The 18133-nt window shown below is 42.8% G+C and overlaps 1 protein-coding gene across 1 annotated transcript in view; it reads left to right on the forward strand.

Annotated features, from left to right (window-relative positions):
- HSD17B4 (hydroxysteroid 17-beta dehydrogenase 4) overlaps positions 1-3478 on the forward strand; it is an 83319-nt gene extending 79841 nt beyond the window's left edge. Inside the window, exon 24 of the mRNA XM_025860781.2 lies at positions 3120-3478. Within this exon, the coding sequence (XP_025716566.1) occupies positions 3120-3209 (90 nt within the window). The 3' untranslated portion in view covers positions 3210-3478. The remainder of the gene's footprint in view (positions 1-3119) is intronic.
- Positions 3479-18133: the final 14655 nt, after the last annotated feature.

Genomic DNA, 18133 nt, shown 5'->3' on the forward strand with positions numbered 1-18133 from the left:
GAAGTCTTGTATATGTTGACAGCTCGCAGGCCTGTGAACGCCTGCCCTACTTGTCTTTTCTGTGCTCCGCAATGATGTAAGCAACTCTGCGCCTGACCTCTCTGATGCGCAGTCTTACTGGCATCTCCCACTGACTGTGTCTAAGATAGAACTCATGACTTCCTTTTCTCCCGTAGTCTTTTCCACCTCCGGAAATGGCACCACTGTCTATCTACCAGAGTTAACATGCTTGGCAACGTAAGAATTGTCTTGGCTTCTTCCTATACCTCTGTATTCTTTTTGTCCTTAATTCTGCCTGATCTTTTTCCAGAATATATCTTACGTTCATCCTTTCCTCCTCATCACTAGAGATACCACCACGATCCAAGCCCCCAAGCATCTCTGCTGGCTTTTGACAGCAGCTTCCCGGCAGGTCTTACTGCCCCCATCCTTGCCTCTCCCCGCAGGATCCAGAGTAATCCTTTAAAAAATGTGAATTAGATTATAGGTCGCCTCACCTGAAAACATCTCTTAAGATTTCCTTTTGGACATGGAGCAAATCCAAACTACCTATTATTGTGTCCTACCTGATGATTTTCTTGCCGGTGTTCCTAGCTTCAGCCCACACCGCTTGCCTCCCCGCTTAAGAGTGCTGCTTCCATTCCCATTGTCCTTTCTTGCAAGTTCTTCCCATCAGCGTTTACTCCTTCGGTGTCTGTGCATCTGCCTTTTCTGGAATTTGTCCCCCAGCTTTTTGGGTAGCTGGCTTCAGTTCATGCAAAGTAGTTCCTTTCTGTTACAGTCTCTGAGAGCATCCCATTTTCTCCTTCATAGCATTGATAACAGGTCTTAGTTACTTGTTTGCATTTTATTTTTTGACTTCCCTACTATAATGTTGGCTTCATGAGAACAGAGAGCGGTATCTGTTTCCTGCCTAGGATATTGCCTGGTATACTGTGGACCCTCAGTAATACTTGAATAGATTAAAGCAAGGATAAAATAAGGAACAGAAGCTCAACAACAGCAATTTAGGCCGTGTAGAAACTGGAAACTTCACCATGTCAGACTCCATAAGATATTCCCATAAGCCTGGGGGAAATAATAAAGAGAACGATGATACACGGTATGGTGGTATTGATAACCTTTGCAAAATTCTGGAAAGCACTTAATATAAAAAACGGGGCAAAAGATATGAACCATTATTTAGTAGAGAAATAGAAATGACTCACATGCCTAAGAAAAACTACTCGTTTTTCCCCAGTATCCACAAAATGCAAATTAAAGGATGTCATCTTGCCTCACATTTTCAGAGACTATGTTATAGTTGGGGTAAGAGAATTCACGTGTAGTTTCAGGGAACACACATTTGGAAGAGTCTTTCTGGAAGGCACTGTGGCAGAGGTTCCCGGCTTTCTTCCTTGATGGCAACTTACGGTCTCGGTACTTTTTGCCTGGCACTCCTAGGCCAAAAGAAATACCCAGCGGTCCAGTTACTAAGTAGTTAGGTCCAAACAAAAGTTGTGTGTCACCGCTGTCACCGTATTTGCCTCGAAAATTTTAAGTATTCCTTCCCGTGCCTGTGAATTTGCTGCCCAGCTGCGGTGTGTGGTTTGGAAGCTGTTGATACTGAGCGTGGTCAGGAACCTTATTTGAGAAAGGTCCTGATTTGGTAGTTTCTTCTTTAGGAACCTGCCCTAAGGAATACAGATCTATTCTGTCACTCTGTGACAACCATCGCATGTTGGTTTTGGTGGATTTACTTCAAGGAGTTAAGTGTTCTTATCTGAGGTTGCACGCACGTCCCTCTCGGAGCTGGTGCCGAGGGGGCAGGTGTCCGTACTGACCTCCCTGCGGGGTTGTGAGCACCGTGCCCGTAACTGTGCAGCAAAAGCGGTTTTAGTTTTGAAAATGCAGTCTCCCATTTGAACACTGAGCACTTGATCCCGATTGACTGAGTTCTCCTTTTATTTTTGCCGGGCTAAGAAGTTTAAGAGGTTTAAAGAGCTTTCGCTTCTCCTCTGGTCGATGAGGATCTGCTTCTACGATTAAGTTGCTGCTCCTTGCTAAGTGCGTGGCCTGGTCCCCCTTCCTGCTGGGTCGGGGGCCTGGCGTGGGTTAGGGAAGCTCTCCGACCTGAAGTTGGCCCCACTGTCCCCTGGCGGTAAATCGATGCCCAGTCTGCCCACTGCAGGCTCGTGGTTGTGCTTCTCGAGTGAGATCATCTTTGTAGGGCTGCTTTGCAATGGCAAGTAGTAGTCGTCATGGCTATTACTGTTTCTTTCAATCTATCTAAAAATCTTGGGCCTTCTTTTTCCCTTCACATTCCATATACTGTTTTCTCAGATATACAAACTGATGGTTTTGTTTCTATTGAGAGGGACGTTCACACTGAGGGGGATCTTAAGCAACTTGCGCAAGTCTCTGCGTCGGGTGGGGTCCAGAGGTGATTCTGGAGCCCGTGGTGTTGGACCGCACAAGGCCTGGCGTGGTAGTAATGACGAGTTTAATTTGCGCCTCCTGCCTGTCACATGCTAAGCTAAGCGCTTGCCACACTAATTCATTCAGCTGAGCAGCGGAGCTGCATTATTTAGGTCCTCTTGTCATGCCTCCTGGATACGAGGAGGCCGGAGCTCAGGGAGGTGAAGGAATTTGCCCCAGCTCCCCTTGCTTGTAAGTGGCAGAGCCTGGGTCTTAATCCAGCCCTTCTGAGGTGACAGCGCAGGGTCTCTCCGCTACTTTGTGACGCGACCTTATTTTGTCGGTACGTGGCTTTCTGTTTCATGAAGGTGTCATAAATATTTTTACTGTTAGGAATACAGCAAAGCCTTTTATTCGTAGGGTCTCAAATTCACATTTAAGAACATAGACTGCCATCCAAGCTTGGGTTGAAGCAGAACTCACAAGTCTGTCTGTTCAGACAGATTATTCTGTGGTTTTCTAAAATACACTCCCCCCCTTAGGTATCCAGAAATACGGGTGCTATCTATAATCATTAAAGTATCGTTGCTGGATAAAAGTTGCCTTTGTTGTCCAGAGTTGTTATCTCCATTGTATTCAGTGTGACCAATGATCTTTTTAAAAAAGAAATGAAATGTAACGTGATAAAGTCTGGCACTCTCTTTTTCCTCTCTCCTTTCTAGGCATTCTTTAGTGGCAGACTGAAGGCCGGAGGGAACATCATGCTGAGCCAGAAGCTTCAGATGATTCTTAAAGACTATGCCAAGCTCTGAAGGACACACTACATTGTGAATAAGAACAGAAAAATTAAATACTCTCATCACCCAGATATGCAAAACCGATTAAGCAAAAGTGATCAAAACTAAGATACAGGGAAGCTGCTTATCATTTTCAGGTTTTAGATAACTTCTGAGAATTTAATTTTTTACTAACTTTTCACGTTATTATTCTTTTTACAAGAACCTGTAAGCCAGCACGTAATATCTTTCTGTTCTTAGAGCTCTATCTTCATAATAAAAAATTTTCACCCAAGTCTTTAGAATTGTGATAGCATTTATAAATGGAAAGGAAAATTAGATGAGGAAAGGCCACTTTGAAGTCTTTTACACTTTGTTTTGTTATTCTCTGGTCTCTAACTTAGTGATACCCAGTTTTAACATGAATTGTCAATCGTATTCACTTGTTTTTCATACTTTGCTGTAACAGTGTCCTGCTTTAAGGGAGGGGAAAGGTCTTTATGTTCCCAAATAGTTTTCTTTCTTCTCCCCTCTGTTTTGCTGGAAATCCTTTGTTTTCATATAATGCCTGTAAATACCAAACAGAGTTTTCTTGCTTAATCAGTAATCGCAAATCATAAAGATGTGACTGGCAAGTACTGTCATGCTAATATTTTCCCCACCATGTAGCTCAGGTGATAGGTGCTGAGGAGATGCCCTTCTGACGGGTTGGCTGCAGAGGTGACCAGCAAGTGGGGTGCTGAAGTCAGGGGAGGCATGAATGCCACTCATAGAGCACAGCTGAGGGGGACGGCGGGGGGGGTGCTGTTACAGGTTCAGTTCCCTGAGAGACAGACTTGGAGATGGAGATCTTTGGGCAGGAACTGTATTTGGAGGTGTTCTTGGGACTGACACCTGGGGGTGGTGGTGGCCCAGGGAGACGTTCGGCTGTGGTGGGGTGCACTTACCACAAGGCCCTTCAGCATTGCCTGAGCGAACTTGTCACTGACAACGCCCTGGGGGGGGACCATGACCTGGGGCCAAGCCGGGTGATGATTTGCTCAGCTGCTGGGGCGGGGGGGTCTGTCTTCGGTCGAGGAAGGCTTCTGGGAACGTGGCCTGGCACTTCGCTTCAGGGAGCAAGACAGAGGGAACTAGAGCTCAGGGATCCAAGGAAATGGTCTCAGAAATGTGGAAATGGAATATTTACGCAGTCGTGGAGCCTGGAGGAGCGCCTTCATACATTATGGCCAACTTAAGGAAGGAGCAGGATGTGTAAAAAGGTACAGAGGAAAAGTTACATATTTGGCAATTATGCCTTACCCTCATGATCTCTGAATGCTATCGTAAAATTAACTAATTTAGAGTGATTTATTGTTATACCAATCGAATTTGTTTTTAAAGTAGCAGTCTTTTAACACTGGTCTTTTATAATAGCAGTTGTTCCTGTTGAGCTTGGAAGAGCTTTGTGTCCTTCCAAATGGAAATCGCATATTAAAATTAATCAAATGCCCCACATTAATGTTGAATATATACCCTAGATACTTAAAACATATTAAGAAAGATGTTTTAATTATCTTACTAACCTATCTCCGTCAGTCTTACAGGTCGGAGTATCCACATTTAGCAGCTGCTTCTTAATCCTTGTGCCCCTTAATCTTTTCTGTAATTTCAATATTGTTGATTTCACCATCCTCCTTAATTCTTTTCTTCCCTTTGATCCTCCCGTGAGAAAGGTATTAACTTCTTAACGAACCCGTGGGTTAATCTCCCTGTCTTCTACTTGTCTCCTTTGTAATTTCCTCTAACTTTTCAGGATTACCCATTGAAGTTTCAGCCCCCCTGACTTTTTGCTAGACATTTTCTTCCTGGTTCATTTCATCCCCTGTTCTGTCTTCAGCCATCACCCGAGTGCTGGTCGCTCTGAGCCTGCATCTCAGCCCTGACCCCTCCTTCATCCCCCAGTCCCATCCAGAGCTCCAGATCATTACTGGGCTGTTGTCCGCTGGCTACTGTGCACGCGTGTCCAGGACAGACGCGTGACCCCCCGCCCCACTCCTGGATGTGTACAGAGGCCAGCGAAGAAGCCAGTCACCTTTGACTTTTCTCATCCTCACCTGCTCCATCCCCTCCTTCACTTGCACTTCCTGAGTATTCCAGGGCTTTCCAGCTGCCACTACCCAAGTGTGCCCTCATGGTGGATAGCTCATTGTAGTGGCTTTCCAGCTGGTCCCGGTTTTTCACCACCCACCCTGCCACCCATCAGAGAGGAGCCTTACCTGTCCTCACCCTGAATAACCATGTGACTTCCCAACCTAAAAACCTGCGGAAGTTCCTACTTGGTCACCTTCCCATCAAGGCTCTGGCATGGTTCATCATGGTCCATCAGCTGGGATTCTTGTTGTGGCGGCCAATAATAAAACCAGTTCAAATTGGCACAACACAACTTTCCCGCACAACTGAAGAAACCTCTAGAAGGGTGGGTTTGTTTTTGAAGGGGCTTCATCAAACAATTCACTGTGATCCTGGCCCAGTTCCTTGTCATCTCTCTGGCTACTGTATCTGCAGGCTTCCATGTGGTACCCTCCCTGGCAACTCCAGGTCATTCCTCTTTGATCACATGAAAGCAACCGGCAGGTGCCGCCTCAGAGTCACGTTCCAAGTCAACCAGCAGAATAAGGAGCACTGGGTTCTCTCAGAGAGACGTTGGATAGGCTGATTGGCTTGTGTGTATCACGGCCCAAAAGGATAGCGAAGCATAGTGTTTTGGAGCTCCCTCAGAGGACCTTCCTGGTTTTGATGATTTGCTGGGAGGACTCACGAGACTCAGCATACAGTCATATTCGTGACTATGATTTATTCTATCAAAATGACACCAAGCAAAATCAGAAAAAAGAGCGAGGTCCAGAGGAATTCAGATACAAGCTCTCAAGACTTCTTTTCCCAGAGAGTCACTCAGGACATGCCTAATCCCCCCAGCGTCAAATTGGGACCACATGTGTAAAATGCCTACCAAGACTCAGCGTCCGAGATTTTAACTGAGAGGCTGGTCACAGAGGCCATGCTTCTCTTGCCAGAGCACATACCAAAATTCCAGACTCATGAAGGAAAGCAGGTATTTAGCATAAACCCCACTGGGAGAGTTTGGGAACAGAGAGCCGCTCTTCTCAGGGAGGGAGTAGGGGGAATCCTCCCGAAATCTAAGTTCCCAGATGCCAGCCGAGGGCCAACCTTGCAAGCAAACCTTTCTAAGGACAGCGATCTCAGGGATGCCCTGTTAGCATCCAAACTACGCGTCCTGAGAGCTAATCAGGTGTGATGTCTGAGGACATCGAGACTACGGGGGACCCAAATCACAAGGGTCCACTCCGAAGGCTCCTTAAAACTCTCATGAGTCTCCCAACTTGCTTTTTTAACTTCATCACCTGGTAAACTCTCTATCCTTAAGCCTCCCAAATGTGCACCTGCGTGAAGCTGTTCCTAACGTGGTGAGAGCGATCTCTGACTTCTCACAGAACTTGGCTTGTCTATTTTAAAGCGAACAATCTGAGAAAGCAGATTTTTATACTGGACAGAAATAGATTTGAGGAATAATGTATTTGGTAATACCACCCCAACAAAAAGTTTACCCTTTAGGCCAACAAAGAAAGCAGCAAAATTAAATGGTAACCCAGCTCCACTGAGAAGTTCTGACATTGAGAAACCTCAAACCCTGAAAGTTACGGAGAGTGATTTTCTGAAGAGCAGAGCATTTTAGGTCCGTGTGGACTAAGCTATTTAAGAGGGGAGAGGAAAGAAAAAAAAACTTTAAAAACCCATAGATGGGCAAGAAAGAAAAAATTTTCAAGCCTTGGCTAAAAGTGGAATTAGATTTACATTACACGTATATGCAGCATGTTGTCTTTCGACGTTACAGGTCAGTCTTTAAAAGGACCAGATAGTAAATATTTTAGGCTTTGCAGGCCACGTACGGTCTCAGTAGCATCTTTTTTTTTTTTTTTTTTTTTTTTTTTTACACAGCCTTGCAAAAAATGTAAAAACTTGTACAAAAACAGGCTGGGAGTTGGATTTGGCCTGTAGAGTGCGTTCCCTGGGGATAGATGTTGAGTGCTGATTAAAAAAACAATATTTATGGGGCACCTGGGTGGCCCAGTCGGTTAAGCGACTGACTCTTGATTTCAGCTCCAGGCATGATCGCAGGGTGGTGAAAATGAGTAGAGCTGTGTGTGTAAGTGACTCAAGTCTTTGGCCTTTTCGAATAATCACCGGAAGCTGGACCCAGTGGCAACCAAGCCTCAATCCAAAGTGAGCCACCACCTCCGCCCGTGTTCCGAGGGGTGACACATGGACTGTGAGAGTAGAGGGTGCTTTACCTTTGGGTTCCGATTGGGAGATGAGAGGTTGGGGTGTTGGTACCCCTATCTTCTCTCCTACTGTCGCCTGTCAAAATAGGGCTCTCTTCTCTTTCTCCTGCCTGGTTCAGAGTCCTCCATTTTCTTGGCCTGTGGAGGTGAGTGAGGACACATGGGAACACATCATTTCTCCTCACTTTTCGCCTGTCAGCTTAATATGGGAGCAATGCCAGCTATCTGGTTTCTGCTACATAGGACCATATGGATTCCCAAAGAACAAGTTTCAAGACCCTTAATGGACGGATCCTCAGTCAAGGAGTGTTCACTGAACTCCTAACGTGTACTGGGCATTGGAGATTTAGACATGAACAAGGAATAGAGAGTATCTGTTGTAATGGAGCTGATTACATCGAATGAGGTTATGCAATTTTACTCTTACTGTTTCTTAAGACATTATCATTTAAAGAAATTCCTCTTCTTTAGCAGACTGTGGCTTCTCAGGTTTAATTTCAGCTGCATTTTTTAATCAGAATAAACATTTGCCTATGAGTTGTTTAAGGAATATGTATTTCGAGGCGCCTGGCTGGCTCAGTTGGTGGAGCGTGCAACTTGATCTCGGGGTTGTAAGTTTGAGGCCCACGCTGGGTGTAGAGATTACTTAAAAAATAATAAAATAAAATAAAAGAAATAGGTATTTCCCCACCTGTGAACTGTCAGTTTCTAACTTGTTGGAGTTGACAATGAACAAAACCCATTTGGGGGCGCCTGGCTGGCTCGGTGGTACAGCATGCAACGCTTGGTCTCAGGGTGGAGAGTGCAAGCCCCGGGTTGGGTGTGGAGCCTACTTAAAAAAAAAAAAAAACAAAAAACAATAACCCCAACCCATGTGGCCATTGGCCATGAACCTCTGACAAGACAATGAGTTGTGCCAGGTCCTACTGGGAGAGGTATGAGCACCAGACCAAGAAACAAGGTCACCAACTCCTACTTCGTCTTTATTCTACGATGCACTTGAAGCAATACCTCAAAACGTACTTCTCCATCCCTACCTTCTGCAGATCATCGGATTTGTCTTAGACTCCTCAATTAAGGGGAATGGGGCCCTGAGGAGTGATGTTTCTATGAAGCCAGCGGTACTTGAACTCTATAACTTTGACATTAAAGAAAATTTTCTAAAGCAGAAATAGGAGAAGTCTGGGCATTGCAGAATTACTTGGACCAGAGAAGCCCCTTTATCTCTGACATTTTTTGTTGCTTTTTTTTAAAAATAACTTTTTGTTGTGATAAAAAAACTTTTTAATATTTTATTTATTTATTGGAGAGAGAGAGAGCACAAGCAGGGGAAGCGGCAGGCAGAGGGAGGAGCAGGCTCCCCGAGGAATAAGGAACCTAGTGTGGGACTCAATCCCAGCACCTGAGCCAAAGGCAGACGCTTAACTGACTGAGCCACCCAGGCGTCCCTATGATATTTTTTATTTCTGATTTTTCTTGCAGAGTTGAAAATGTGTCCCTAGCTTATCTCCTCTAGCTCCTTTATGTATTAAAGTTCTATCCCCTAAATGCCTTTTCACAATACCTCAGGGACTCCTCTCTTCTGGACCATCACCCCTACCCCAATATCCAAACAAATATCATTTATCTTTTCCTGATAAAATCTTATAGTTGACAGTCACATTTTCTCTTGAATTTAATTAGGTTTATAGCTCTAACTATTATAAAGACAAACAGAACATAAGACATGGTCTATTAATTTCAAGTTCTATACAGTAGCTCATCTTGGTCTGTGTATATCTTGAAAGTAAAATTATGACTTATAAACATGTCGCATTGCTGAGGGAGTATGACTTTATCATGCAGCCATTTTGTAAAAATCACAAGTTTAAAATCTCCAAATTAAGTTGATTAAAATGTTTAGTCGATTTGCATTTCATAAATTCGGTGACAATTAAACACACATTCAATAATTAGACTACAGCGACAAAAATTTTTCAGTCTCATATTCTTTGTAAAGGCATCGGATTTTCTAACTTTGTACTCACTTTGTTTCAACTCACCAGAAAATCAGTTCAAGACACAGAAAAGCAAATGAAAACTTTAGAAGTACTGATAATCAAATGGGCCTGTTTTCATACTTAATTCTACTTTCCTATGTCCAAGAATGAGTTTCATCATGGTATTTTATCCTCAAAAGAACATTAATTTGTTATCCGAGTTACCTGATACAATAAGACAGAATTGATTGGTGCAGTGGAAAGAAGGAGATTATCTGTTGCTGAAATGGATTAATATCTCCACTCTAGAACACCTGTGGGCATCCAGTCATAGCCCCCTGGTTTCTTGAGCCATCTTATGCACACACTCATTTTTATACTCTTTCTGACATGAAACAACCAGCCCAATGATAAGGAAGGGGATGGCTGCCCTTGGTTGAGAACTCCAGTCCATTGGCTGCTATAACTTGCTCTGAAGACTGGGCACACCATTCTCCAGGCTGGTTTCTGAGCTGTTAAGAGCTTAGACTACGTCACTGTGAGAAGGTCTTCTAGCTTCAAGATTTTAGGACTCTTATGAGCATTAATTTTCCAATGTTGCTTTGAAATCAAGTACTTCACTTTCTCTGGTAAGAATCATACGTATGTCCAGTTAAAAGCCACTGATGCAAATGGCACAATCAAGCTGTTAGCGGTCTTGGTGGGTGAAGATGGTCAGGCCCAAGTTTTCCAACTCTCTTGGTCACCTCTCATTTAACAATTAAATCCAGAGTCCCCATCCTGCTTACAGTGAGAAATCCTGGGCCCCTAACAATGTGCCCAAGTATTCTTCGGGGCGGGGTGAGGTTAATGGCTTTTCTCATCACCTTTTGATATGATTTTCTGATTCCATTGGCTTATCATCTCTCATCTCCCCCTCACTCAGCCATCCTGTTGCTGTCAAGTGGCAGATCTGGGATGTGGACACAAAGACTACCTGTGTAGTAGTAAAATGCTGTAAAATGCTGCTTTATCCATTATGCTAGTGCCCACACTCATTATTGCAGTTTATTCCTGTGACTTAACATGCAATTTTCATCACTTTTTTTTTTTTCCAAAGAAGAAACTTCGCCAAAGTCACAGAGTTAGGATGTAGTGGTGCCAGGAGTCAAACTCGGCTCGCTCAACTCCTAAGTCTATGTGGCATGTTGCCTTGACGGGCTTTCCACTTAAAATATTAATGCATCTATACTTGGGTTTAAAAGAAGAATTTTTTATAATGATTCCCTTAAAAATTTGCAGGCTTTTATAACAAACATCACAGAGTCAATGCATATGGACATTCAGGACTTTCATTTTAAAACTTTACAGTGTGAACAATCGAAAAGAAAAGGAGAAAGAGTACAATTAAAGAAGATAAAAGTAAACACTTCCAAATAGGAAAGACGCCACTGGGCAAGAAATACACCCACTTCGGATTTTGAGGTACTAGTATTATTCTAATTTTGGAATTCCAAACGCGTGGATTCTGGTAAGAAATATCTTCCTGGGTATGTCCACTTATCAAAAATGAACTAACTGGCAAGTATGAAAAAATCCATTGCCATTTATGTTCACTGTTGCAATGAAAATAAGAAGCTTTCATTGTCCTTTGAAATTAGTGTGTCCACAGAAACATTTTACACATAAAAGTGACAGGGTGATAGGGATATCGAGTGTGTTTTTCATGAGTAGCCTAATGGAGAAATTAAGAGAATTTAGAATCAATAGAATCAATAGCATCTGTCAATATCCATCCCACTGGATGCTTCAATCCCCTTTTTTAAGTACCTGGTGTGAGTAGTTATGGAACTTTTACTTGGTTATCTCAGTGATGGAGAACTCTGTTTTTCCTAAGGCAGGGGAGGAACCTTCTTAGGGTGATGAATTGTGCAAAGAGTTATTAAGTTCAGTGCAATGATGAAATATGCCTCCTGGATAATCTGTTGATTTGGGTTCTTGCTCAGTGAAGCAGGGAAGATTAAGTTTTTCCTGTTCTGTAGAGTTGGTTCAAATCCCTTTTAAGTTTTTAATGTGGTCTAATGAGAAAAAATAGTAGATGTAGCATCAAGAGGCCAGTCTTGGAACCATGAGGCTAGCTTCAATTTCACACAGTTGTGGGGCTGAGGGCCAGTCATGTGATGCATGGGAATCCCTTCTCTTGCTTGTTCTTTTGGTACATCTCTTGGAGATGTTTTAAGAGTTACGTGACGGGGGCAGAGCAAGATGGCGGAGGAGTAGGAGACCTAATTTCGTCTGGTCTCAGGAATTCGGCTGAATAGGGATCAAACCATTCTGAACACCTACGAACTCAACAGGAGACCGAAGAAGAGAGTAGCAACAACTCTCTGAACAGAGAAGCGACCACTTACTGGAAGGTAGGACGTGCGGAGAAGTGAATCCGAGGCGATATTCGGGAGGATAGACGGCGGGGGAGGGGCCTCCGTCGGCCGCTTCTGGCAAGTGCTAGAGCCGCGGAGCACAAAATCGGACCTTTTAGAAGCCGGCTCCGCTGAGGGACGTCGCTCCAGTGGCTAAGCGGGGGTGGAACCCTCGCGGGACAGTGTGGTCTCAGGACCCTCGGGGTCACAGAAAGACCGGGGGTGCCTGAGTGCGGCAGAGCTCCCAGGGATCGGAGCGGGGAAGCCGGCTGCAGAGACGGAGCCGAGGCGCGGGCTCTCAGCTCAGGGTGGCCGTAAACTGTGATCCGTGGCCCAGTCGGGCCACTGCGCCTCCAGCAGGGACCCAACAAGCAGCAGATCCGGGGAGACTTCCCTTCCTCCCCTGGGAGGAGCGGCGCGGGAGCGCACTGCAGGGATCTGCTGGGTTTGGAGACTCCACACGGGGTCGGGTGCCAGACATAGAAATGCTCAGTCACAAGCCGGGTGAGCGTGGAGTGCGGCCAGAGACCGGGGACACGGGAGTGACTGACTGCTTCTCTCTGGGGGCGCACTGAAGAGCGGGGCCCCGACTTCTTGGCTCCTCCAGGTGGAGATTGGGAGGCCACCATTTTCACTCTGGTCCTCCAAAGCTGTACGGACAGCTTGCAGGGAACAAACGCTCCCGAGAGCAAACCCGAGCAGCTTGCTTAACCTGGACCGACAAGGGTGGAGCAATTCCGCCTCCAGCAAAGACATTTGGGAACCATGGCAACAGGCCCCTCCCCCAGAAGATCAGCACGAACAGCCAGCAAGCCAAGACCAAGTTTACCGATCAAGGAGAACGAGAGAACTCCAGCGCTAGGGGAATACTGCACATAGAATTCATGGCTTTTTACCATGATTCATTAGTTTTTCAAAGTTAATTTTTTAACTGTTATTTTTTTGAATTTTTCTTTTTCCCTTTTTCAACCAACATCTTATCAAACTCTTTTCTTAAAAAAACATTTTTTATTTTTCTTTTTTAGGGTCATATTTTATCCCTTCATAGTAGTTACTCTTATTTTTGGCATATATATATATAAGTTTTTCTCTCTTTAAAATTTTGAGATATAGTTTCTTCTAACAGATCACAATATACCCTAAATCACTGGTGTATGGCTTTGTTCTAGTCTCCTGCCTGATCACATTCTCTCCCTTTTTTTTTAAAATTTTCTTTCTTTTTTCAAACAACTTCTTATCTTATCAATTCCTTTTATAAAATCATTTATAATTTTCATCTTTATGGTCATCTTCCATCCCTTCATTGTATCAACCCTTATTTTGTACATAAATAAGTCTTTCTTCCTTTAAAATTTTAGGAGGCACTTTCTTCTAACAGACCAAAATACACCCAAAATCCAGTGTGTGGCACTAATCTATGCACTAGCTTGATCATATTTGATCATATTCTGTTTTTGTTTTGTTTTGTTCTGTTTTTGTTTGTTTTTATCTTTTTCTTTTTCTTTTTTTTTCCTCCTCTTCTTTCCCTTTCTTTTCCCCTGGTTTCAGGTCTTTTCTGATTTGTATAGAGTATATTTGCTGGGGACGTTGTTAACCTGTTAGCATTTTGTTCTCTCATTCATCTATTCTCCTCTGGACAAAATGACAAGACGAAAAATATCACCTCAGCAGAAAGAACAAGAGGTAGTACCGTCTGCCAGGGACCTACTCAATACGGATATTAGTACGATGTCGGACCTAGAGTTCAGAATCATGACTTTAAAGATACTAGCTGGGCTTGAAAAAAGTATGGAAATTATTAGAGAAACCCTTTCTGGAGAAATGAAAGAACTAAAATCTAACCAAGTCGAAATCAAAAAGGCTATTGATGAGGTGCAATAAAAAATGGGGGCATGATAAATGAGGCAGAAGAGAGAATCAGCGATATAGAAGACCAAATGATGGAAAATAAAGAGGCTGAGAAAAAGAGAAACAACTACAGGATCACGAGGGCAGAATTCGAGAAATAAGCGATACGATAAGACGAAACAACATTAGAATAATTGGGATCCCAGAAGAAGAAGAAAGAGAGAGAGGGGCAGAAGGTATATTGGAGCAAATTATAGCAGAGAACTTCCCTAATGTGGGGAAGGACACAGGCATCAAAATCCAGGAGGCACAGAGAACCCCTCTCAAAATCAATAAAAATAGATCAACACCCCGGCATCTAATAGTAAAACTTACCAGTCTCAGAGACAAAGAGAAAATCCTGAAAGCAGCTCAGGAGAAGAGATATGTAACCTACAATGGTAGAAACATTACACTGACAACAGACTTATCCACAGAGACCTGGCAGGCCAGAAAGGACTGGCATGATATCTTCAGAGCACTAAACTAGAGAAATATGCAGCCAAGAATACTATATCCAGCTAAGCTGTCATTGAAAATAGAAGGAGAGATCAAAAGCTTCCAGGACAAACAAAAACTAAAGGAATTTGCAAACACCAAACCAGCCCTCCAAGAAATATTGAAAGGGGTCCTCTAAGCAAAGAGAGAGCCTAAAAGCAGCATAGATCAGAAAGGAACACACACAATATACAGTCACAGTCACCTTACAGGCAATACAATGGCACTAAATTCCTATCTTTCAATAGTTACCCTGAATGTAAATGGGCTAAATGCCCCAATCAAAACACACAGGCTATCAGATTGGATTAAAGAACAAGACCCATCCATATGCTGTCTGCAAGAGACTCATTTTAGACCCAAAGACACCCCCAGATTGAAAGTGGGGGGGTGGAAAACCATTTACCATGCTAATGGACACCAAAAGAAACCTGGGGTGCCAATCCTTATATCAGACAAATTAGATTTTAAAACAAAGACTGTAATAAGAGAGGAAGAAGGACACTATATCCTACGTAAAGGGTCTATTCAACAAGAAGATCTAACAATTGTAAATATCTATGCCCCTAACATGGGAGCAGCCAATTTTATAAGGAAATTAATAACAAAAGCAAAGAAACACATTGACAACAATACAATAATAGTGGGGGACTTTAACACCCCCCTGACTGAAATGGACAGATCATCAAAGCAAAAGTTCAACAAGGAAATAAAGACTTTAAATGACACACTGGACCAAATGGACTTCACAGACATATTCAGAACATTCCATCCCAAAGCCACGGAATACACATTCTTCTCTAGTGCCCATGGAACATTCTCCAGAATAGATCACATCCTAGGTCACAAATCAGGTCTCAACCGGTACTAAAAGATTGGGATCATTCCCTGCATATTTTCAGACCACAATGCTTTGAAACTAGAACTCAATCACAAGAGGAAAGTCGGAAAGAATTCAAATACATGGAGGCTAAAGAGCATCCTACTAAAGAATGAATGGCTCAACCAGGAAATTAAAGAAGAATTAAAAAAATTCATGGAAACCAATGAAAATGAAAACACAACTGTTCAAAATCCTTGGGATACAGCAAAGGCAGTCCTGAGAGGAAAGTATATAGCAATACAAGCCTTTCTTAAGAAACAAGAAATCTCTCAAATACACAACCTAACCCTACACCCAAAGGAGCTAGGGAAAAACAGCAAATAAAGCCTAAACCCAGCAGGAGAAGAGAAATCATAAAGATCAGAGCAGAAATCAAAGAAATAGAAACCAAAAGAACAGTAGAACAGATCAACGAAATTAGGAGCTGGTTCTTTGAAAGAATGAACAAGATTGATAAACCCCTGGGCAGACTTATCAAAAAGAAAAGAGAAATGACCCAAATCAACAAAATCATGAATGAAAGAGGAGAGATCACAAACAACACCAAAGAAATACAAACAATTCTAAGAACATATTATGAGCAACTCTATGCCAGCAAATTAGATAACCTGGAAGAAATGGATGCATTTCTAGAAATGTATCAACTACCAAATTTGAACCAGGAAGAAATAGAAAACCTGAACAGACCTATAACCACTAAGGAAATTGAAGCAGTCATCAAAAATCTCTCAAGAAACAAAAGCCCGGGGCCAGATGGCTTCCCAGGGGAATTCTACCAAACATTTAAAGAAGAATTAATACCTATTCTCCTGAAACTGTTCCAAAAACTAGAAATGGAAGGAAAACTTCCAAACCCATTTTATGAGGCCACCATTACCTTGATCCCCAAACCAGACAAAGACCCCATCAAAAAGGAGAATTACAGACCAATATCCTTGATGAACATGCATGCAAAACTTCTCACCAAAATACTAGCCAATAGGATCCAACAGTACATTAAAAGGATTATTCACCATGACCAAGTGGGATTTATCCCTGGGCTGCAAGGTTGGTTCAACATCCGCAAATCAATCAACGTGATACAATACATTAACAAAAGAAAGAACAAGAATCATACGATCCTCTCAATAGATGCGGAAAAAGCATTTGACAAAGTACAGCATCCTTTCTTGATCAAAACTCTTCAGAGTATAGGGATAGAGGGTACCTACCTCAATATCATAAAAGCCATCTATGAAAAACCTACAGTGAATATCATTCTCAATGGGGAAAAGCTGAGAGCTTTTCCCCTAAGGTCAGGAACGCGGCAGGGATGTCCACTCTCACCACTGCTATTCAACATAGTATTAGAAGTCCTAGCCACAGCAATTGAACAACAAAATAAATCAAAGACATCCAAATCGGCAAAGAGGAAGTCAAACTCTCACTCTTTGCAGACGATATGATACTGTATGTGGAAAACCCAAAAGACTCCATCCTAAAACTGCTAGAACTCATACAGGAATTCAGTAAAGTAGCAGGATATAAAATCAGTGCACAGAAATCAGTGGCATTCCTATACACCAACAACAAGACAGAAGAGAGACAAATCAAGGAGTCGATCCCATTTACAATTGCACCCAAAACCATTAGATACCTAGGAATAAATTTAACCAAAGAGGCAAAGGATCTGTACCCAGAAAAGTATAAAATACTCATGAAAGAAATTGAAGAAGACACAACGAAATGGAAAAATGTTCCATTCTCATGGATTGGAAGAACAAACATTTGAAGATGTCAATGCTACCTAGAGCAATCTACACTTTCAATGCAATCCCCATCAAAATACCATCCACTTTTTTCAAAGAAATGGAACAAATAATCCTAAAATTTGTATGGAACCAGAAGAGACCCTGAATAGCCAGAGGAAAATTGAAAAAGAAAAGCAAAGCTGTCGGCATCACAATTCCGGACTTCCAGCTCTATTACAAAGCTGTCATCATCAAGACAGTATTGTACTGGCACAAAAACAGACACATAGATCAATGGAACAGAATTGAGAGCCCAGAAATGGACCGTCAATTCTATGGTCAACTCATCTTTGACAAAGCAGGAATGAACGTCCAATGGCAAAAAGACAGTCTCTTCAACAAATGGTGTTGGGAAAATTGGATAGCCACATGCAGAAGAATGAAACTGGACCATTTCCTTACACCACACACAAAAATAGACTCCAAATGGTTGAAAGACCTAAACGTGAGACAGGAGTCCATCAAAATCCTAAGGGAGAACACAAGCAGCAACCTCTTCCACCTCACCCGCAGCAACTTCTTCCTAGAAACATTGCCAAAGGCAAGGGAAGCCAGGGCAAAAAATGAACTATTGGGATTTCATCAAGATAAAAAGCTTTTGCACAGCAAAAGAAACAGTCCACAAAACCAAAAGACAACCGACAGAATGGGAGAAAATATTTGCAAATGACATATCAGATAAAGGGCTAGTATCCAAAATCTATAAAGAACTTATCAAACTCAACACCCAAAGAACAAATAATCCAATCAAGAAATGGGCAGAAGACACGAACAGACATTTTTCCAAAGAAGACATCCAAATGGCCAACAGACACATGAAAAAGTGCTCAACATCGCTTGGCATCAGGGAAATCCAAATCAAAACTTCAGTGAGATACCACCTCACACCCGTCAGAATGGCTAAAATTAAGAAGTCAGGAAATGACAGATGTTGGCGGGGATGTGGAGAAAGGGGAACCCTCCTACATTGTTGGTGGGAATGCAAGCTGGGGCAGCCACTCTGGCAAGCAGTATGGAGGTTCCTCAAACAGTTGAAAATAGAGCTACCATACGACCCAGCAATTGCACTACTGGGTATTTACCCCAAAGATACAAATGTAGGGATCTGAAGGGGTACGTGCATCCCAATGTTTATAGCAGCAATATCCACAATAGCCAAACTGTGGAAAGAGCCAAGATGT

This window comes from Callorhinus ursinus, unplaced genomic scaffold, assembly GCF_003265705.2.
Source record: "Callorhinus ursinus isolate GAN/ISIS: 27379988/994484 unplaced genomic scaffold, GSC_fseal_2.0 scaffold30, whole genome shotgun sequence".
Taxonomy (NCBI): domain Eukaryota; kingdom Metazoa; phylum Chordata; class Mammalia; order Carnivora; family Otariidae; genus Callorhinus; species Callorhinus ursinus.